General features: G+C 42.4%; 1 protein-coding gene across 2 annotated transcripts in view; it reads left to right on the forward strand.

The window, feature by feature from the left end:
- LOC124153559 (extracellular serine/threonine protein kinase four-jointed) overlaps nucleotides 1–8,431 on the forward strand; it is a 322,305-nt gene extending 313,874 nt beyond the window's left edge. For both annotated transcript variants that reach the window (XM_046526793.1, XM_046526792.1), the window contains exon 6: nucleotides 201–8,431. In XM_046526793.1, the coding sequence (XP_046382749.1) occupies nucleotides 1,507–3,198 (1,692 nt within the window). In that variant the 5' untranslated portion in view covers nucleotides 201–1,506 and the 3' untranslated portion in view covers nucleotides 3,199–8,431. The remainder of the gene's footprint in view (nucleotides 1–200) is intronic.
- Nucleotides 8,432–24,199: the final 15,768 nt, after the last annotated feature.

Here is a 24,199-nt window from a genome sequence, read left to right on the forward strand (position 1 = left end):
CCTTAAAATTTAAAAAAAAGTATAAATTGTAACGATCGTCGTGGAACACCTAAGTACAGAACGAAATAGTGGCAGGAAATGTTGTTACGTAATACTATTTTGTATACATGCTATTTACGTTTTTTACTATGCACAATCATTACATTATATACTAGCGAGGACGAAATCTCAAATCACCCTATCTTTCTTCTTCTCAACAGGTTGAATAGCCAAGCAGCCTCCCGAGAGGGCGAATTCGTAGCTGGAGACAACAACCTTCACCCATGCAATCAACTTTCTTGCGGTGAAAAGAGAAGAAATAAGGGAAGGAATCCTCATCTGTGGGATACGCCTGCAAAAGGATTTCGGACCAACAAGCTCTCTCTCTCTCCCGTGGGGAAGTCACACTGGGCGGCAGCGAAAGAGGAGGAGAAGTGAGGAGAAAAAGAGAGAGAGAGATACATACACAAAAGGGACACCAAGAGGGAGTGTGTTGAGCATCGTCCTTGCCCTTCCCCTCCTTCCCCCACTCCTCCTCTCTCCCTTCGCGCACCTCCCTCCCCTACGTCCCCCACGGGGTATCCTTCCCCTACCCGCCCTCCCTCCGGATTCCCGACCCCCTACCTCCCGCCGCCGAAGACCACATGCGCCCTCCGGGCCACTCCGTCCAGCAGTTGACAGCGTGAGCTCGAGCCGGACGGTCTACGAAAGAGAGAGCGGCCGCTGCCTCGCAAACTCGCCCCACGAGAGAACGCAGCCGTCCATACAAATACATTACCACTCTTTTACCCGAGTTTATTCCCTCCGCTATCCCGCTGCCTGCCATCCGTGATCCCCCTTCTCTTCATCTTCCCCTCTCAAAACTCCTCCGTCTGCTGTGAGAGAGTGCCTCGCCGAAGCCGGCTTCGACCGTCCGCGTGCCTGCCGAGAGAGAGAGAGGGAGAGAAGGCAAAGAAGGAATCTCCCGACCGGCCGCCACCAGCTGCCGCCCCCCATGCCGCATACTCTTCTCCAGGCATCCACCCATCCTTCCTGGGGAATGATTTCGTAAGAGAGGAGTGGTTTTATTGCCCCGCAACAGTGTTTTGTTTAGCGTGTGATCTCCGCCTCTTCTCGTTTCACGTTTTGGACATTCGGTGCGAAGACCTCTCTCTCACACACTCACGAAGGCTAAAGGATACCTTCCTCCCTCTTTGTTCCCCTCCCCGAGTGGGAATGTGAAGCAGTGAAATTTTTTTTTTATGCTCTTCGTCGAGAGGCGCGACTCCGAACGGAAAGCTCTTTTGAATAAGAAGGCTGAAAATACTCTTCCCTCGGTGCCTGCCTGTGAGTCGACGTGTGTTTTGCTGTTCGGCTCACCGGCCGACAGTGGTGACTGAAGTGCGTCGCCGAGGCTGCAGGAATGGAAGTGCCGATGTTGACGTGTTGCTGTACGTAGTGCTCCCGAACGTCTCCACGGCATCACTCCCCGAGCGGAAATTCCCAGAATTGTTTTGACTCTTGGTCAGTCCCCCCTTACGAGCCGAGATGGGAGCGCGGCCGTTCCTGCTGCCGGGTGAGCAGCCCCGCTCCTTGCGGAGCCTCCTGCTCCTCACCGCCGCGCTCGCCTTCCTCGTGGGAATCGTCATCGGGGTGACGATTCCGCTGTACGTGCTGCCCCCGCCCGCGGCACTCGCATACCCCCAGCAGAGGAGATCCCTGCCCCCGCCCACCCTGTCTCCCGCGCCACAAAACTTCGTACGATCCGGCAAGACGTCCTCCGACGTTCCAGCCGCAAACAGCATTGAGAGTTTTCAGTGGGCGTACTCCGAAGGTAAAGGTTGGAGGAGACGAACCTCGACATCGACGGGCACCGCCACACCGCATCCACCCTCGATACCCTTCGTCGATGAGCCTAAAGTTGATGAGGAATCAGCCTCTCTTCCACCCCCACTGGAATCTCCGTCATTCCAGGGGGTGTCCTTCGTGACGCCGTCGATAGAAGGCGAAGTCGCGAGCGCCGTTGCAGCAGCAGGCGCGGAGGCGGTTCCTGCACCAAAGGAAGAGTGGCCGGACGTTATATCCGGCGCTTTTTGGGGCGAAACCATCGAATCTGCCATTCCAAAAGGATTTGCCGACTCCGACAGCGTGGCATGGCGACGCACAGTGCGTTCCTCAGCCGTCGTGGGCCTCGAAGAGGGGTGCGGTCGGATGCAGAACCGTCTTCTCACGCTTGAGGGAGGAATACGTGCGTGCGCCCGCTACCGACAAAACACCGACCAGATCCAAGGCGAAATCTTCGGGTTCTACCTCGCCGGGCTCCTCGGCATGGGCGGCCACGTCGCGCCGTCTTCACTCGCCGTCGTCGGCCGCGGAGCGTCCGCCTCGACCAATGGCTTAGAGCCCGGCGCGGAGGTAGACCGCTGGGCCGCTGTCAGGGGAGCCCTCGGGGTGGCGCAGTGGGCGGACGGCAAGGCCGTGGTGCTCACTCAATACGTCGATGGCCTGGGTCCCGCCTTCATCCCGCCCCTGCTCCGTGGGGGTGACAAAAGGATGCACCCGCCGGACGTGAAGTCGATCATCCGCGATGGCACCCGCGCCTCTTCCCTCGCCAACCTGCAGCTGAACGCGTCCTCCGATTCCTCCCTACCGGTCACCCGCACCGCCCTCTCCCCCGCTCTCCTCAAACACCTGACCGAACTCGCCCAGTGGTCCGACCTCCTCGTGTTCGACTATCTGACAGCCAACCTCGATCGCGTGGTGAACAACCTGTACAATCTACAGTGGAATCCTGCGATGCTCGACTCGCCCGCGCATAATTTGGCTCGTCTGCAAGGCGCGGCACCCAACACCCTTCGCCCGGCATCCCCAGAGGGATCGACTCTTGGCGAGGGCCATCTACTATTTTTAGACAACGAGAGTGCCCTTCTGCACGGGTATAGGCTGCTTCCTAAATATGAGAGGTATCACGCCTCCCTGCTGGATTCTTCGTGTGTCTTCAGAAGATCCACAGCTGATGCTATCAGGAGGCTGAGAGCAAAGCGACCAGAAGTGGGTGAGGCTCTAAGACGGTCTTTTCAGAATTTCGACCCGGAATTCCGGGACGTCTTGCCTTTCTTGCCAGAGAAGTCTTTAAAAATCTTGAACTTGAGGATAGAGCGAGTTCATGAACATATTATTGATTGCCAGAGGCGATACGAATCTAAAGTGCGTCAGAACGCGAGAAAGGATGGAAGCTAGGACACGTCCACTCTTTTTAATCCATCCATTTGACGGCTGTGTTCAATTAAGCAAGAGAAACGTGTAGAACACTTGATGAAATAGTGTCTCAATCGTCTTTCATATGTTCCAACTGTGTTCTCAGTTTATTAAAAGACAGACAATATAAACTGAGTGTGAATGTTTTAGTGAATGACCTAGGACTTTAGGACCTGCATGGCGGGCAAAAAGATAGGTTTGGTATGAAAAAACGGAATATGTAATTAAATGTCTGCGTGAAAGTTATTCGCCAAGTCGACGGTTTGAAATATTTTCATTTTATCCTCGAGTTTATAAGTGAATCTTTCAGTTACTCCACAAACTGTCGACATCACAGCGAATGAACGATGAAAAAACTGTCTCCTCTTGAACGTTTTACCCACCCATGAGCCGCCAGACTCTGAATCTCTCACCTTTCACCCAATCCTGGTCTTAGGTTTCGTCTCCTTGGAAGAAAAAAATACTTTTCCCACCATATGAGCAGCTTCTTGAAAAAGGATAAACTTTAAGTGAGCGTGCTTCAGTGTGTGTGTATTGTGTGAGAAGCAGGAACTCTTCCAGCTTCGTACCTTTCGAAACCCCAACCCTTTCCACACCCTCGCGACAGACCCAGACGTCGTGGGTGATAAAAAAATTGGAAGGCCCCACTGTTAGGGAAATTGGGGAATGGGGATAGGGGACAGAATTTCACCGAGCTAGCGTTTGGTACCACGCCCACTCGAGCCCGTAGGCCCTTTCCCTCTCCCCTCATCACCATATTGCTCGGCGTTGAAGCCACCCGAGCAGGAAACGTAGCGTTGAAATCTCCGCAAGTAAGAAGCCAACTGCACCGGGAGTACGGAGTAATGTGGGCGGCTCCTGCTCAATGTAACTCATACATCCCAGCTTAAGTGGGCGGCATGTGAAAATTTGTGAGCAAGGGAGGGGAATCCGAAAACGGCTCTTCGGGACGATAATGGCAGGCCGTTTGGCAAATGGGAAAAACCTTTCGGGTGAAGGAGGAGAGAAGAATTGAGAAGTCCACCACCGCCTCACGCGAAATTCATTGTCACCCGGTCTCCAGAGCAGCATTTCTCTCTCACTCCTTCCTCCCTCGCTGTCTTAAAACTCACGTCCCTCCACCCCCTCTTCCCGTCCTCCCCCCTCCACCATAGCATCCACGCCGCACGCCAGCGACAGCCCTTTTCCTTTTTATGCGTCTTTTTTATTCCTTCGGAACAAGTCCTAAAGGGAAGTGGAGTGAGGGAGGGAGGTGGACCCGGTGGAAAAAGGACCGCGGTCTCGCGCGCCCGTGTATGTGCGTGAGAGACTGTCTATAACATGTGTGCGTGATCCGGAGCCGTCCCTCTGACGTGTGTTGAAATGCGTGCTTGCGTGCACTGCCATCGACTGGCGAGAGACTGTGTCTGTGTGCGCGCCCGAGTGCGTGGGAGGGCGTCAACCTATTTCGAGAGGGCCCGATTTCCATATCCCCTTTCCTTGTTTATTATTACTCTTTTGGACTCTTCCCTTGGCTCGCCCATTGGGGAGGGGAGGAGGTAAACTTTGATTCTTGAGGCCCACAAACGGACAGGACAGTGACGAAGGCCCTGAATCGACCGGTGGGAATCGAAGAGAAGACGTACGCGTTAAAGGAAATGGAGAGTACTTCATAGGCGTGGGAATGATCCAAATTTTTTTCTCGTGATGAAGTGAAGATTACGAGTTGTGGTTAGTGATCGAGTGTGGAAGCATTTGAAAGGGGTTCGGTTGATGAAGGGTTAGTTTGAGTGGCAGGATCAAGCGCCGCCTATGGGACATAAAATGGAGATGAGGAGAGAGACTTTGAAGTTGGGGGTGGATCGGAGTGGGGTGGGATGAAGGTTGGTGTGTAGGAATTAGTCGCGGAACTCGCCGACTGAGGGCGTAGGCTATTTGAGAGAAGAGCTTTTTCCTCCTCCAACGTTCTCCCCCGACCCACCTCCATTCCTTCGCCTTTCTTTCCCCTCCTATGGTTCTTTCTTCCTCTCCCTTTCGGCCCTTTCGTAGTTTCGGTGTTTTCCTCGGCGTGGGAGGAGGTGGAGTCAGCGTGACTGACCGGATCCCGAGGGCCAGAGGAAGGAGGAAGGTGAGGCCGTAAAAATGAAGAATGTACCGTAAAGCTTGACCGCTTCTTCCACATCTCTCCACTACCTCCCTCCCGTATCTTTCCCTCTCACCCTCTTTATCCTTTAAGGCCTTCGCACCCTGAAGACGATCGTCATCTCCCTCCCATCCACCACCCCATTCCACACCTGTGCGTGCCAGCCCGTACAAAAGCTTACTTCTTCCTCCGGAACTCCAACTCCTCTCCCTGTCTAAGAGTTTGGCAGCATGCGAGTTCTAAGAGAGAGCACATTTTCGCCCTATCCCCTTCCGAGCCCTACTCCTGCTTACCTACATTGACGTGCTCCCCACTCCATGAATTCCTACCCCGTGCCCCTCGGTCAGGAGACTGAAGGAATGTGTCCCTTTCTAGCAACTCTCATCCTTCCCTCCATGCTCCTCCTTTATTCCCCTCATCATCCCACGGTATGCGACAGGGGTGGCCGATTGCCAACGAAAAAGTCCTTCCAAAAGAGAAGGAAAGTCCATCCGTAATAAATCGTCTCGGCTGTCGCCAAAAAGTGAACAACCGGATTTACACCCCCCTCTCCCCTTCCACGAGCCTGTCTGCTGGGGCAAAGAATTTTAACTCCCAGAAATGCGGACAGAATACCTTCAATACCAAGTGCAATGTGACGGAGAAAAAAGTGTAATTAAGAGTGTGTGTATATATGTACGTTCGTCAGAGAAGTCATGAAAAGCGGATGAAATTTGAGTTGTCCTCCTAAATTACCTGGAACGATTAAATAAGGAAATTGAGGACTATTGAATGAGATTTTTATTAAGTTATTGAGAGTATTATAAAACTATGTAAATAACAGAACTGAAAGATACTTTATTGATACATACATGGATGGATGCGTGCATCAACAGTTCAACCTGGTGATTTATCGTCGCTTTCCCCAGTGCAGATTTTTGTAAGTTATCGGAACCTTATGGGACTGTGGACATGACGTGAAAGTGTTTTCATCTCTGTCGTACGCAGTTTTGTCAACCATGACAGAGGAGTGCGGCGGATGGGCAAAAGGGCGTGACAAGAGGTCAGCGGGCAACAGTATGAGGTGAAGGGAGGAGGTGGGTAGGGCAGAAGATGAGTGTGTGGCGTACAGGGTGTGTCATTTCCGTACGAACATGAAAATCTTAAGTGTTCGGTCGCTTTAGGAGAGAGTGAGGGAGATGGGACGGCATTACATTAGCATCGTTGTTTCTTTTTATGCCAGATCCTTCAGTCCGCATCATGGCTCCCACCTTCTACTCACCTTTTTGCCTCACCTTGTCACATTTCACCCGTTCATCAGAAAAGGGAATATCCCTCCTCTGCACCCCTTACACCCTTCTTCGCCTTATATCCTCCCACTCGTCATCACCTCGACCTCTCGCTTGCCTCCGCTATAAAAAAAGACCACACCAATCCCGCCGTGTGTTGCAGTCGCGCATCCCTCAGAGCCTCCAATTGTTTTATTGCTCCCCAGAAGAAAATAAAGGAGCGTGCAGAGCAGTATTTTCCTCCTCACCAGCGACGATCTCGAACTCAACGCCCAGCCTCATCGCCTTTCATCAGGAGCCCACCCAGTTCCACTGAATTCTATTTCTTCCACTCCAATCCCCTTCCTTTGGACCTTCGTCGTCACGCCTTGGGATACAGGTGCAAAGATGTGCACCGATTAGTGCAACAATCCTCGCACCCTCGCCTTAAATCTTTTGTCCTAATCCTTTGCCAGTCTCTTCCTTCACCCGTCAAAAATTTCCCTTTTACCTGAGAGCCGTCACCTGTTTCCCCCTTTTACTTCCAACTCCCCATTCCTTTATTCCTATTCCTTGTCCTTCGTGGACACAAAAGTGTTTTCGAGCTTCATCACGCTCCCCTTCACCCACCCATCCTAAACTCTGCCCATTCTGTTTTGACCGAGGGATTTTCGGGAGACTTTCCGGGGACGACCACCGCTACTCCTCGCCCGAGTCTCTCCTCCTCTCGCACGCATGGCCATGACTCCGCTCCACGTCCTTCTCATAGTGAAAAAATCCACCCGGCTGATAAGCGCCACCTCCCGCACCATTTGCCGCATCTGCACTTCGGGCGAGGAAACTTGGATCCTTCAGGAGGTTGAAAGGCGAGAATACATAAGCCTCATCATCCCCCCCCCCCCCACCCCCAAAGATCCACCGCAGCAGTAAGATGTTTTAAGATTCCAATGATCAAAAGTTGTTTTATTCCATCACATTCATCTGTTGAAGTCTCCCCTAACCCCCCCAGTGCCACGAGTTGTTGTTCTGTGCGCAAGTGAATGGTCCAACCAATTGTGCCGCCGCCAGCATGTGATATGGGACTGTGTGCCTTTCAGCACAGATTTATTCATGTAAGTGTATTTTACAGCTCCATAAAAAGTATGTAGTTAAACGATTATGCCTTACCATTTCTTGCCCGGTCGCCCGCGTAATCCTGTGAGAGTGATGAATATGAAGTGAATGTGTGCCGTTCTCTTTGTCTTCCGAGTGTGTACATAGCATTCGTTTGTACGTATTTTTCAGTATTTGTAATTAATTGTGATCCCTGTGCATGATTCCAACGTTAAATTAATAATCCCAGTGGTGACGTGAATGAAGTGTCAAATGACTTACAACCTATCATCAAGCTGCTTGCCTGTTGTATGACACAAACATATTTTTCGTACTTCCAAATGATGATAATTCATAATTAAATGTACTGCAAGAAGAGATATTGGAAATATTGGCTATGGTATGTTGATTCTTTTTATAATGTTTAAATATGTGAAAATCATTATATGACTCACTGTGATGACTATTAAAAAACAGCATGAACACTCAAAAACATTCGAACGACTTCACCACTGCGCTGACTGTGATTTTAAAACTGCGAGTGACTTAAAAAGTTCATTGAAATTGAAAGTAAATGATTGTAATTGGCATAAAAGAGTGTCTTGAATGCATGTTATTTTGTACGTGTGTGTGTGTTAAACAAGCGGGCGAATTTTTTAAATTACAAAAGACAACTTCTCTCTCCTATCGATGTAAATAATGTATATGATTTGTAGACAACTTGAAATATATTTATACTGCATTAGAAATATAAGATTGATTTTTTTCTTCGATACCTCAATCCCAACCACACTCGGGAGTACCTCTATAATGCAATATCCACAAGTCATGGGCATCTCTGCTTTGTCCCCAACTCAACCCCCCCACCCCCTGCTGCTCTACGAAATCCCTAGTCCCCCTGCCACCCTCCACGAGCCCGCCTTCAGCCCAATCCCCTACCTTTGTTTATTTTGGCACTCGCCTCCTGCTCACACTCATCCTCTCGCCTTATGCGAGAGGTGAGGTCGCCCTCCTTACGATTCACCGACCTATCCCCTCCCACCCATCCTTCTGTCCCTTCAATTTTTTTTCTCTCTCTTTCTCCCCGGTTTTGTTTGCCTTTAACTTTCCGGCGACACACCGCGGGCGCTGACGAAGCAGTAGTGATGTTCCAAGGTGGCGTAAGCATTGCTTGCTTCAACGGGTGAAACGAAGAGCTCGCTCCTCCTCGTCTTTTTTTTACTTTCTTCCACCCATCCCCTTCCATAGGATCTCTGGAAGGGAATTGGAGACGAAGGTGTTGTTGTTTGACCAACGACGAAAGGTGGGAAGGGGAGAACCAGAAGGACAGCGAGAAGTGAGTGAAGAGCGGGTGAGGGAAAGAAATTGTTTGGTCCCTGAGAGGTGGATCCTCATTTCCGATTACATCTCTCCACCAGGTACATCGCATCACAAAAAGTAAACCACAGATGAGGAGTATAGGGAAGGCATAACATATTTTTGCAAGATATCCTCGAAGACCTTGATTTTTATGCATGTACACACATGCTGCTCCGTTGGAACATTCTTAAACGCCTCACTGCCACCTGACGAGACAGCCAGTATCATCCAACTTCCGTCGATGCCACCGTTTTCCTCGCGAAAAAAATTGCTGAAGAAAAAAGTAAAAGTCGTAGAGAGGCAGGAAATGTCTACATGGTGTTTTGCTCTTTTTATTCCTCCATTAGTCTGTATATGATGAGCCCACGTTCGTATTTACGATTTTCGCTTATCCTTCTTTGCATAAATTGTATTGTACTGCCTGCGGTAATTTGATGGATAAATTTACCGGGATAATACGCTTCCCTATTTAAATTCCAATTACTTAAATGCCTTCACTGAAATAACATAATCACTCAAGGTATGGAATGCAATAACTTAACAAACCACGTCAACAGTCATTTAGGTTCCAAGTACATATATTACTATTGAGGAGCAGAAATTCTATCTTGTGATCACGACACATTTGAAGTCTTTCTTTGAGGTGATAAATTGATGGGAAATGAGAAGGTAGAATATAATTATCTTGATTGAGTTACTCTTTAACTGAACTATCGCAAATACGATCTGATTACGGAATATTCCTTTTATAGTTTTTGCATTAAATTACGGAGGTGATGTAATGGGCTCATGTACTCAAAAACAGCCAATAGGAAACAGGAATAGCTTTATTATAAATAAATGTTACAATATTTATCACTTTGGAAGTCGAATATTACTCTTCATGTAGATGGTCAGTGGTCACGTATCTAGTTGGTAATTATTGAGTAATAATTAAATGTTTAAGAGAGCGAGTTTTCACAATTCAATATAATCACATGATAGAAAAACCTTTAATTAATCACATATTAACCGCGACTGTGTATTTTAATCCCAACAATTTTACCATAACTCTCATTTAATATTTAACTAGTTAATAATGAGTTGTGTGACTAATTGAATACATTTTTCTAAAGGGGTAGGAAATAAGCTCCCTCTCCAAACTCTAATCGCTTCAGCAACGCTTCGACTCTACGGGGAAAAGCTAAAATTTTCAGCCGATGGATGCTGGTATAGAAAAAGAATAATTTGATATTGCAATTTTTTTATTTTAAAATTCTTTAAGTTTATGCTTATTGAAATACTTATATTAATTTCTAGATAAGGTCTCAATAAAAAGGTATCCTATAGGTGTTCTTCGACATGGATTTGGATTCCCTCTACAAGAAAGCTTTTTGCCAAGCCTCGGGTTTAACCAATTTCTAATGCTTTAATGATGGATAGAAAAAACCTAGAATGTCTCCGTCTCATAAAAATGTGTCTATTTTATGGCTAATTAATATAACCCATTTATAGTTTATGATTCATCATTGGACAATGACCGTTTGGGACCACAAGACATCAACGTTTGGTTAGGGCATAGTGAACTTCACAGAGAAATAAGGACAAAGTCTGATTTTATAGCGCAGCGCGTGGTGTGGGAAGGTAGAAGCTAAGGAAATAGGTTGAGCAAATGTTTTTTGGCATTTAAGATAAAGATTCGGAGAAGAATTCAGATGATGAAATTGGTTGGGAGATAGGCAAACGAGGAGGTATTGCCCATGGTCAGTCTAATAATCATGTCAGTCAATTAACAGCTAGGTAATGAGTGATCAGAGAGATTCGATAAATGGTACGCTCAGGTGAAGAGAAACCCATGATGAGGGGAATGCAGTTTTTTAATGGGAATAAAATGGTAAGAAATGGGTTTAATGGCTAAATGTGAGAGGTTTGTGAGATGAGAAAAAGAAATTTGACAAAACCGCGTTCGACAATTAACATATAAAACTTGTTTGTGCCCAAGCTTCCACGCAAACCCACAAAAATAGGTATATCATGTCGAATTCATGAATTTCATTTAAACTGTGAAAGGGGCTAGTACTCTTGTAATGATTGGCGATCGCAAAATAAGCTAATACATGTTACTGCTTCCTTTGATATCAAATCACGAAAAATGAGAGCGATATTAAAGACTTCACTCAAATGACCAGAAACCTGTGTTTAATGAAGACACTGAGATCTCAACGACCCTTAAAGCGTAAATCGGGCCTGCTGATAAACTACTCCCACTGATTATTTTCCTTTTAGCCCATTGTCATCAAACCAGGTCAAAATACGCTCATAAAAATAATGTCTAATTTTATATTTGGTATGTAGTATGCACTCAGCATAAAAATTCTTTCAAATATTCCTGCAGTGGAATATGAAGGGTAAGTACCATTCGTCCTTTGAGGGATTAGAATAGATTTTTTCCATTATCTGAAGACTCCACTCTATAAATTACGAAAAAAGTAACTGAGCAATAAATAAATGAGCGGCAGTGTAGTAATGGATTTTTTTTTAATATTTCAAAAGTTTACTAAATCTCAGTATCAAAACCTCGCGTCAGTGCTGCTAGTTCTCTTTGTCCACCGTTAGTATAGGATATGTTAATGATGACAATAGGTTCTTATTCCTGCTACCATGGGGTCCTGAACTATAAATCTACCTAACGTAAAGATTCGACGCACATCACCCACCAATCCGCTGCTCCGACGTTTAGTGAAATGTCAAGAATTTAAAAAAAAGTCATAATTTACATAATTTCATGGTTAGTAATACTTAGATCTAAAGAGAGTATTACCATTTCTAAAAATCTAATACAGGAATCCTTAGGAATGATGAAATGAATTCAATTTCTCGAATTCATGGTTTTAAGGCAGAGACCACGGACCAACGTAAGTATGAATTGGAATTCAAAAAATAAATCAGGCCCGCATATGAAATCTCCAGTCTGCAGCAACCGCCAAAAACCGTCCATTGCAGCTATAGCATCGAAATAGTTTCCCTGAGACGTCAAAATATGGAGATAATGAAGATTCTTGTTTATACAACCTGAACTTCAACACTCGGAAAATAAATCAATGCTGTGATGTTCATTCATCGTCTTATTACAAGTTCTCTACAAATACTTGAAAAGATATTCTTGATTTTTAAACCTACGACCATTGGAAAGCGCTGGTTCATGAGCCCCTTTGGTAAAGGCAGGTATGATGATGGTAGGCAGATGGTAGCTCCAGAGATTTTCATTTTTAAAATAATGAAATTTTCCATAATTTTATGAAAACCTATGTTCTAATAAAAAATCCACGCTTTATTGTTTTTAATTGCAGCGGGTTAACGAAGGAGAATCTACCACCCGGTTTTATCCCTGTTTGCTGATATCGTATACTGGATTGGAAAGCTGAAATTGTTATCAGACATTGTATTGCAGAATTTACGTAACATTTTCACTGCAATCATAACTTTTTGCCCTTTGAATACATGCTTTAAATATTACTGTAGTCAACATTAGCTCAAATCCAGTGGCATGGAGCCCCGATCACCCGGCCCTGATGTGTTCCGGGAATAAATAAATTTCAAACTGTAGTAAAACCAAAAATAAATTATGCGCATAAATCTGCTGCTTAATTAAAACTGAAAGATAACACAGTAAGTTACATAACATTTAGACGGGAAGAGCGCAGTTATCATCTTCTAATAATGGCTACCATCTGGGGCTTACAATGTTCTCGAAAAATCGATTCTGTCTAGTGGTAATTTCCCGAAGAATGTATTTTTAATCACCCATTACAAAATAAAATTTACTTAGATTACTAATTCTCTGAAATTTTCTAGAAGATTTTGATTTCACTAGCTAGGCAGCTCATGTTTTATGTCAGCATAATTCGCATATACGAAGCACTATTACCGTTTCTTCAAATAAATTTCGTGTGCTTTTTTGCACTGATTGCACTATGACGTGTAAGTGTAGGTGTAAATAGCGTGGGTATTTTACATTCCGGTTTCTCAGGTTTTGGTAACAACCATTAAAGGTTAATTAATATTTACCCGTGAGAGTACTAACTATGATATGCATTTCATCTGAAGACTCCACTTTACAAATTACGAAAAAGTAACTGAGCAATAAATAAATGAGCGGTAGTATAGTAATGAATTTTTTTTAATATTTCGAAAGTTTACTAAATCTCATAACCAAAACCTAGCGTCAATATACTATTATATGCATTTCATCGGAAGTGAGTGCATTGATACTTCGACAATTTATAGAAGAAAATCTGTATGCAAGGGTTATTCACGCTGAACCTATGTAAATGAATATTAATAAATGAGCTATCATAGTAGATAGAGAGAAAAAATGTCATACTAAATTCGCAAAAGTGGTTAAAAATCCCATTCCCACGGCCAATGCCTGCATTAGATGTTATTTGGAATATAAAAGCATCTTTGAAGTCAAAGGTAGCATGCAAAGTTGATTTCTATGCAACTTAATGAATGTAACAACAAAATATTGACGAATGTTTCCCATATACCCAACAAATCAATATAAACTTATCGATTCTGTCCGAATCACATGATGCAAACAAAATCCGCCTTATTTATTTCAAATGAGGTCCATCCTGTACCTCACCCGACTTTATCCAACCTGCGTGTAAGGGCTCCAACGATTGGCTCACTTTTTGACGAAAACAGAATCTAACATTTATTATTTAGATTTTTCTTAGATTATTAGGGATTATTTAAAAACAGTAAATACAAGATGCTAAGACCGTTAAACGAAGTGCAAAAGATGTTACCATCACTTTGTACGGCAGTGAACGCATGACAAAATATATTATAAAGTAACCAGCAAGTTGTAAGTGGTCACGTCATTAGACACTATTTTCTGTCTTTTGAGGGTGAAGGTAGAGTCGTTGGTACTTTTGGAAACAGTCTTACATTTGTCGCAAATTTCCAAGCGTAAATTTCGTCGTAATTCACAGCATTTTATGACAATTAAAGTAGGATGTCTTATTATTCTTAGTAGTCAAAAATATAATTTGGATCAACAAACCAATAATGCTTCTCTGTGCATAAGTAGGTAACCTTAGAAGGAATCACAGCAACTGGTGAATTTATGGAGGAATGAAAGTAAAACATTTAGCACAAAATAAATTTAAAAATCCACACAATTTAGAAATATTGATTGCCAAGTATATTTAAAAATTTTATTTCAACTGCATATTAAAATGAAATTGGACCCTGGTTGATTTTTACAAAAATATTAGTGTCCGAGAAAGTTACAACTCCTCCGAGAAAGATTTTAACTCCTCCCGTTTTTATTACTCGGAGAAAATTAATTGAAACAGTATGAAACTTCCACCAGGATGTAAATGGGTTAGGGTTCATACCTGCATGAGATTGTGAGTGAAGTATATAACTGCATTTACTTATCTCCAATTCTTAATAGATGCAAAATAAATACTTATTGAGAAATGAAAATTTGAAACCCAAGAAAATGAATGCAATAAATAGATTTATTTATACGATTCCTAACTCATCCCTCCACTCTAGTAAAATTGATATTGTCCATAACAACCTCATCTAGGGATGACATACAATATTTATGTAAATAGTGTTTATCAGTATTCCTTTGATATTAATTCGTACTCGTCAGTATTCTTTCCTTATTCCTACAGTATCCCATCCTATTCCTCGTCCAGGATGCCGTATTAATTCTTTTTTTCCGTATTTCTCGGAATACAAGAGATACAGATAACTCTGCTTAGAATTTTTCCTCGGGGGTAATACCGTAGTTATCACATTCCTAAAACATTCCATCCTATTTCCCTCTTCCTTCAAGCTGTAGATCCTGCCGCAGTCTAATGCACAATGAAAGAAAATGTTTCCATAAAACGTTTACTCCGTCACATAAAATGTTTAACAGTGGCTATACATAGGTTTCTGCCATTGAAATGCATTGCAGCATTCACTCAGTTTATTAATAGTTGAAAATACGATTTACAATGAATTTAAAAATCTTTTATTGGCCAGCGAGGAAAATTTCGTGTCGTTGCGTTGCTAGAAGAAGAATATTTCTGTTTTTATTGCATCGTCTGGTGCACCCGTTAATGAGATGGAATTATTTTCGCCGTAGGGACTGGAATCCTGGACTAATTACACACTGATCATGTAGCCAATTTACACTCGAACATCAAGTAAAAGAGATGCTATTTTGGATGGACATGTTTAAAAATTTTCTTTGCATGTATGGAAGCAGTTCCATTGTTAAGGTGATCTAGTCACAAGTCGAAAACCTAGGATCAAAATCCTCACGTAATACTTTTTTTAGATCATAATTTATTTCATGATTTTCTTTTACAGATTTATTACCATTCTTCAGGTGTTTTGCCCTGAAAATTTTAATTTTCTGCGTAATGATATTTTTTTCTTTGCGTAATAAATACTGAATCAATACAGTAGGAACACCGATAATTACTGTATAAAGAATACCAAGGAATACACTAAAATACTGCCGGTGGAATACCAATGAGTAAGGTGAGAATAGGGTGATTTCCTACTATTTTTTATTGCCTAAATCGAAAGATTCTTACTCCTGGAGTATGTATTCCACGCTTTTAGATTTTTAAATGACGATATCTATTTTTCGTGATTAAATGAAGGGTGAAAATTTTCAAGAGAAAATGCGACGGCTATGTACGAATGCTGGGAAAAGCCCGTGTGATGTCATTCTGGTTCCGCCTGCCGCCATGTGAGGCCACCTTGGTGCGAGGCTATGAGCGCCGCTACGATGCAGGCTGTTAGCAGGTAGCAGAGTACCCTGCTAGCAGGTAGCGCTTGGCTTAAATAAGGATTATTAATACCCTATTAAACGAAGGAAACTTTCCGACCTAAGGCAATTTTAATAGGTGATTAATAAGAGATATTTCCTTGATATCTGTGCCTCATGCATGCATTCGTAATCTCAGACGATGTAAAACTCCTGATTACTCGTATAGCATCTAGGTCCCTCTGACGTCACGTGGAGTGGCATCGTATGGGCCCCAGGATGGCCTTTTTCAAATGAGGTTAAAAATGACCATTAACATTCGTCAAAACTGGGATTTCTAAAACCAAATAATTTGTATATTATGAATATACTAATGGTGGGTAACGAATCGCAATCAATGCTTTTCGATTTCTTCGATGAAAGAAATTACCCTATACCGAGAAATGTTGAGGAATACCAATGAATACGGATGGAATCTTTTGGATAGTATTTCTGAGTCTCAGTACGAATATTATTGAAATATAAGGAATAAAGAATGCTTATAAATACCGTAGGAATACAGTATTAATTTAACTAACGTATTAAGTGAAACATTCAAAATATCTGAGTAAGTCATCCAGAAGACAGACAGAACGAGGGTATTAGACATTTCCTCAAAAATTTTAGAATTGGTTTGTAAATTTACCAAAGACATTTTCTTAGTTAAGCAGAGAGCTATGATATAATTTGTGATATCTTGAAACACATGAACTACGAGAAGATTTGGCCAAAATTATCACTATCAAGTTTAATGTATATATATTATTTTGACAAGAAATCACAGCTTGATAAAATATTCTATCATGCCAAATTTCTTGAAATGGAATAGTCGAAGGGAGGCCGCTCTATCTACATACTATACATATAGCCCGTTACGACTACTCACTGACTCACTCACTCATACAAATGTTTAGTGTGAACGAGACGAGACACTACAAAAAGTCTTATAAGGACCCCCTATAAAATTGTCTGAATCCCCAAGAAAAATTATGAAAACACTAAATTCCCACCATATATATCCGTCTATTCACTTAAAATTGAGTATGGGAATTAGTTCAAAAAATGGCCACCAAAATAAAATGGCGGCGCGGCGATCATTGGAAGGAAGATACCAACAAATAATCATAGCAAAATATTTGTTTATGCCTACAAAAGGAGCGAAATTGGAAAAGAGGATAAATGAATAAAAATGAAAAACTGATGAAGATAAGGTAGGAATTCAGAAAGTAATTTTTAAGGAGTCGATTTCCATACGGATTCTTTCCATGTGAACAAAAATTTGTTTGCATCAAAGCATATTCAAATGAAAAGCGGAGAAATATAAGGTAAGATAATACTTATTGTTTTTGGTAAATTCCATTCTCTAAATGAAATTTCGTTGTCATCAAAATCGAAAGTGTGGTTGTTATTAATTCCATCGTTAACAAGTGCACATTATGCCATTTTTAAAACATTAAATTAGGTAGGTAAAAGTATTTTATTTTCATTCTTTGTGATGGCAATAACTTGTTATTTTTGTTTAGGTTCTTTTTTCCGTTAATGTCCTTTTTAATATGCAATGTTATCCGTGAGCTGGTGCATCAGAGGCAGTGAATTATAGAATATGGAGGGTAAGTGCAATTAAAGGTATTTCTTATTCAATTATTTGTCTTAGGAAAATCACGTTTCGTTGAGTGCCTAAGTTGTTTTGCTGTAAACATTATCGAAATCTTGACATTTACAATGCCTTGTTCATCAAAAGCTGTCATCTGCTACTCACTGCGCATTACATTGGATATTAAAGCTGCTAGGAGATGTTTGTGTATCCTGATTCATTGAAACTTTAAATAGAGGCATTCCTGAATTGGTATCATTCGCGACCGTGATAAATATTCTTACGCTAAAATTCGTCATACTAGGCCCAATTCATGCTAAGAATCTCCGTCTTGCGCATTTGCACTAGTAGATACTGGTATTCAGTTCCTACGTAATGCTTGTGTGTGCACCATTTTCTATAAAGCTTACGAAAGGAAACTGCAGTCATACCTTATTCGTATATCAAGAATTTTGTTGAGTTATGTGAAAAATAATTAATAAGCGTGTTTTTCATTGTATTACGTAAAGCCGTTAAGTTATAATATTACGTATGAATTGATTGTTGCAGTGGAATATGCTCTCAACGTTTTTTGAATTTGATTTGAATAATTTAGAGACTCTGTCAGACTCGCAGAATTCTTTTTTACTATTTTAGTCCCTCAGAAAAACTTTTCTCTTCTATAAAAATTTATTTTCATATTGTAACCTACTTACCATACGCTCGTTTTACTTGAAAGTGGAAATATTGCTTATATCTAATCTTGCCAACACACAAGTAAACGATCCTAGAGTAACAAATGGCAGACAAAAAGTATATGACCTTCCATAGTGACCATAACAGGCCGCAAGCCTTTCCAGGGAGGGTCTGGGGGGGCAGAGCCCCCCCAAAGAACAAAAGTGAGTCGAAACATAAGTCCATATTCTTTCGCATTAGCCTTCATAATGTAATACAGTTGTTTCCCAGTCAATGAAACAACATAAGATAGGCTCAAATTTGACTCCTGAGTTGACCCACTTGGAATCGACAGCACCTATCCCGTACCCCAACATTAAGGTGCCTAGAAATGATTCCCGCGAAAAGAAAGAGGGCACCCGAAAAACGAGCACACTTCGAAGATGCAATGAGACCGGCCGCATGCCTGTATCTATAGCTCGAGTTTAAACGAGAGTGTGAAGGGAGAGACAGAGGCGCAACAATGACACGGTGAGGATAGGGAGGAATGCTTTAAAAGGCGTGTGTAGACTTTGAAGAGGCGAGGTCCGATGGGTGGAGAGGTGAAAGGGGTAATAGAGGAACGGTCGCCTGCCGGGAGAAGGCGGGAGGCGAGGAGGGAAATTGAGAGAGAGAGAGAGGAGGATGAGGTGGCGTTGGAGGTGGAAGTAAGAGTCGTTGACAAGACGAGCACCTCACCCACTCTCCCGGCTGCCTCGCCGAGGGACTTGAGCAAACATCACCGCCTCCCACTCATGACGGACAGAATGGCGTTTAGGGGTGGGAGAAGAGTGGATGAGAAAATGGATAAAGAGACGGGAGAGGGAGAAAGAAGGAATGAGCAAAGGAGGAGAATAGAGAGTCAGGCAGATAAAAGGGAGAGCAAGTGGGCATTCTGTTTTGATAGTGCGGCGGCCTCCTTCCGCCACTTTCATTTGGCGCAGCGATAGAAAAGGGGTGAGCAGAGGCGTAGCTGCAAGATGGGTGACGAGACACTTTGTAACAGTGGGAAAAGGGGACTGTAAAGACTTTGGAGGGCGACGGGTGAGGTAAGCGGGGGAGGAGAGTGTGGGGGCATTGGGAGTAGACAGTTTTTAGAGGCTCATGGGACAATGCATTGTCACGCACTGAGCCCAAAGATGGCGCCTGAGTGTTGTGGCATGTGTTAGTCTTATAGTCCTATTTCCTCTTGAGATAAAGATTTCTCTTTTCCTCGACGGAATGTTTTGAGAAGCGCTCTTGGCATTCGTTTTACCATAAATCGCAGGGAAATCAACGCAGGTCTCTCGGCAATGCAAACAATATTCGTGCTTTGACTCGAGTCTGAGACATCACGGAATTTTCAGCCCTTTTCCAAACTTTGTTGGGTTAAAAATAATAAACCTTCGACAAATGACCTCTTCCAGTTAAGGGCGGATGCAATCATACAAGTGATTTGGTATGGCAAAATAACATGGGAGGATTGGAGTAAAAGGAAATGAATGACTTCATTATTAAATAAAATCATCTCAATTCCTCACGAGCAAGGATAATGGAATATGAAACAAGGGATGGCAAAAGTATTTGCAGGTGAAATAGCGCGAAAGTTTCACAAAAACTTGAGCGTATATGAAGATCTATATCGTGGTGGAAGTTCCTTTCTCACAGTACATTTGCCCGAATTAAGCTCAAACGAAGTGACTTAAGTCACCAAGAAAAATTGCACTTACCGGAGAAATCACTATTTAAATTAGCCTCATCTCAGCGATACAATTTATTTATATAACTGTCTATGGTTTTAATTAGACTACAGCAATATTGAAATATTTATTATTATTTCACTCATGCATTCAGAAAGATAATCATGTAGAACTATCTGCAAATTCACCGAAACCCGTGCAATTATGTTACTCTCACATGCGAAGTGAAAATGGCATTCTAAAAATAGCCTAATGAGTTAATTAGCCAAAGTTACAGGATTTTTGTTCTTGTATTAAGTGCTCAAATAGAATTTTCCCTTTTCCGAACGATAATTACTCTTTTTACATATGCTATGTCAGCCAGTTACAATATGATGCAATGTTTATGGCAAAACTGATGAGTGATGATTACCTGTTAGCAATATTGAACACAAACATTTATTTAAATTCAAAAATAAGAAGACAGAGTAAGTACCCCTGGTTGTTATCCTTATCAAATAAAAGATAACATAAAGAATGATGCCGACATTTTTTAATCCGTACATCTTCCACGCAGCCCATTTGTTCTGCGATGATGTAAATGGGACAAAAATGGAATATACGTGTGGAGATGAGAAACCTCTTCTAGCATGCGCTAAGAATTTTCATGCAGTTATGTTAAAGAATTTTTTGCTTCGTTTACGCCAGTCTTATTATTGAATGCATCATAACCAGAAACAATGAATTCGAATAATTTCCGAGGGAATCTTCGTGATACGTAGCATATTAAGGGAGGCGGAGCGCAAGGAAGTCTCCCGAAGAGATTTATAAAGACTTAAGTCACAAGCAGCACATTTGAGGCGGACAAGATTTCCGTCACTGTGACCGGGGAGTGGGTGTTTCCGAAGAGGAGAATGGAAATTTATAGACGCTTCGCAGAATTTTGTATGTTTCCTCCACTATTTCCTACCTAGCGCCTACCTTGCAGCGCAAACGGGGAAGAGGATGCGCCATTTATAATGGCTCGCGGGAGAGACAGATGATACATTGAGGCATGAGAAAGTTTAAAGAATGATACTGGCTCGGCTTAGAGGGCGATAGCGATGCGGGGTGGGGGGCGGTGCGGGGGTGAGAGGGGAGGGAGTGGGCACTTCCCTCGGAGCATCACGGGATAGCGTATCCAGGGGGTGGGCGGGAGATGTGGGGGAGATTCCGACGGCAGATGGGAGGGAGAGATAAGAGACCGCGGGGGGTGGGGAATCATTGAGAAAGGGTAAGGGAAGGGTGGAAGAAGCCGGAATGCAGGGAGGAATGAAGGGACGTACACGCCAGGGTCTCCAATGTTAAGAGAAACAGGGGGGTTAGAGAGAGTGCAGGGGTAGGATAGAGACAGAAGGATGTGAAAGTGATAAGCCCCGGAAAGGGTATCCTCGACAGTGGCAAGTCAGAAAACTTTTATGAACTAGAAGTTATGATATTCCAGCGATTCATACGCAAAATGATGTGAACTATCCCCATAATCTACGAGTATTAATCCAAATATTCCTCTTAGTTAAATACAAATACAGGAATAACACTCTCTGCAGCGGTCACGGTAAATATCTAAAGAAGAAAGTCTATCAGAAAAATATTTGAAGATAATTTATTGAATGTAAGCGAATCACCGGTTGGAATAAACCTTTTCACTATCCTAAACTCCAAAAATGATGATGAAAAACTCACTCACCTTTTAAACCTTGCAATAAGTTACACAGGAACATGTAATTGTTTTTATTAAAAGGAAAAGCTCCATATATAACGACGCACACGCCGTGGGAAAATCGTAAGTAATGACAAATTTCATTACACTTTAAGGATATATTAGTAGCTGATGATGCTACCTTGGTTTAGTATTTATATAGATACAGAAAATGTAATCGGCAAAATGAAAGGAGATCAAGCATAGCCATGACTCATTTAAGATAAATATAAATCGCACACTGAAAAATATTATTTCTGCCGAATATGGAATTGGTGCATTATGAGGTGGGCGTTAGCGACTGAAAACTCTCTGAGCATACCATTACTCAAAGAGCTTTAACATAAAGGTTTACCAGTCAATAAGAAACAAATAAAATAGGTCTAAAGGAATGATATTTAATTAACGTTAACAAAACTAAAATTACCGCAGGAACAAAGAAGAAAAAGTTACGTGAACACGTATAGCAGACGTACCAAATAATATAAATCGACTACGACATTCATCACCATGCAAATCATCAAAACTTACAATGAGGACGAGATATTGGAAATTTTCTGGTATGTGTGGTGAAGAAATTTGAATGAAATATGAAACCAAAAATAATTTAATTGATCTTGTGGTCATGTGGTATTTCCTCATCATTTACCATGGACTATTCTTACAGATACCATTTTAAATATTCCTAAAGTTCAGCTCTTTCATAGCTACCTCATTTCTGCAATGATTATCTCTAAAATAACCATGTTCTCTAACGAATATTACATGCACATATTTTGAGATTTCTATCTTACGTGGCCTATATTAGTTTCTAAAATAATAAAATGATTAGCAATCGAAAATTCCGGAAACTTAAATAGCAAAATAAAAATACGTAACTGTGATCATAACTCGCGTGAGGTATGTAATCAAGACTTGAAAATATTATACCCCAAATAAGCAGAAAATCTATACTATGTATGACAGAATGTTAAATTTCTAAGAATTGGAGTGAAGTGAGCCCAAACGTAGAAGATTTCATCCAATTAATCAATTCAAACAGCTCTAGAGAAAAAATTATTATGTACCGATAATAATGAAATAAGAATTACCATGGGGACGGAGGAGAAAGGTTGTGTAAGTTTTTATCGGCTATAAAGAGAAAAAACAGTTGGAAAGCGATTACGATAATTTACTTCACACTTATAATCGGCATATATGCATGAGAAGTAAATGATGGCGATGTGGTGGTGCCTACATTTAAGGAAGAAGGTAATCATAAGGATATCAGAAAAAAGCATCAAAATAAACTGATAAAAAGCACTAGCTATTTTTACTATAAGTATATTCTCCCATGAGAATAAGTTACTCTTGGCTGGAGAATAAATGTGTTCTCCTAACGTAAAGGTGGTGGGAGAAATTAAAAAAATGCCAAAAGCAATCAAATATCTGTGTAGTAGGAGCAAGTTTCTTAAAGAAAATATCTCCTTCACCTTCGCGAATATCATTATGGTCGGCCATTCTCACTATCCAACTTTGCAAACCAGGTTACTTGATAAGACATAATAAGGATTCGCACGGATACACCAGATTTCAACCTAGGAATTTGTCTCTGGAGCTCAATTAAAATTCCACTACCCGTTAAACTCACTCTACAAAGCATGATATCAAACCGCATACCTATCAGAATTCTCTCCCGATCCGCCAAGCCATAAAATCAATGTAAAAAAATCTCAAACTTGTACAGACTACGGAGGGAAAAAGGGAGCGATGATGATGCAGTAGCGACAGTTGTTGGATCATTGCCGGATTTGCATCGACGGGGGTGCGGAGAAAATGGAAGAGGAAGAAGGGGTTGGTTTACCGGAGGAAGAGGTTGGGTGGACATGAAAGGGGAAACGGAGAAGGAAGGAAATGGTCGGAGAGGAAAGGCAAGAGAGGCGACCTGGGGGGGGGGATGAGGGGAGAGGACGTTAGGTGAGGGAGACGAGCGTGGGGACCGGAGCTCTTACAAGAGCCACTCATAACTCCTGATACGACAGCCATAACTCTACTCTACAAATGACGTGCATAAATCTCAAGATGGCGGCCGTAAGTTACAAGATGGCCGGCGTAATTCACGTTAAATATTAACTTTTTCTGCAAACCATCCCCCTCCTAGTCTGAGCCTCATGTCGCAGTAGGCTTTTTTTTTCACTGCTCCACCGAAGTAGCGTATGGAAGGGAGAAGGAGTGTTGCGTTGTAGACGGCGTAGGTATATGAGTGTCTAAGGGGGCACGAGGAAAATATGGGAGAGGAGAAAGAGAGTGGAACGGTAGGGACAATTAGAGCTGGCGGCCGAAGGGGCACAGTGAATCACTCGGAGCCCTCACGATGGCCAGATGGGAGAGAACTACGGTTATTGTCAGTGGGAGGCTAATGCCTGGGAAATCGCTACAAATCTGCATGAGATAAATCAGAAAAAAGGTGGCCACATCTTGTCCTCGAAAACGTAGTCGCAGTTTACTGTTTGCATTTTTGTGGAAAATGACCAGCTTTTTACTACTCTCTCAGAAATTGCTCCAAATAAAAAGCAGCATCGCTATTATACGAATGGTGTATGCCGATATCAAGAAGATAAGATTTAAAAAATACAATATCTTTTTGAAATTATTTTGGGGCAACATTAAATGAGTCATTTTATGTTATTAATGCA

Source organism: Ischnura elegans, chromosome 2 (assembly GCF_921293095.1).
Source record: "Ischnura elegans chromosome 2, ioIscEleg1.1, whole genome shotgun sequence".
Lineage (NCBI taxonomy): Eukaryota > Metazoa > Arthropoda > Insecta > Odonata > Coenagrionidae > Ischnura > Ischnura elegans.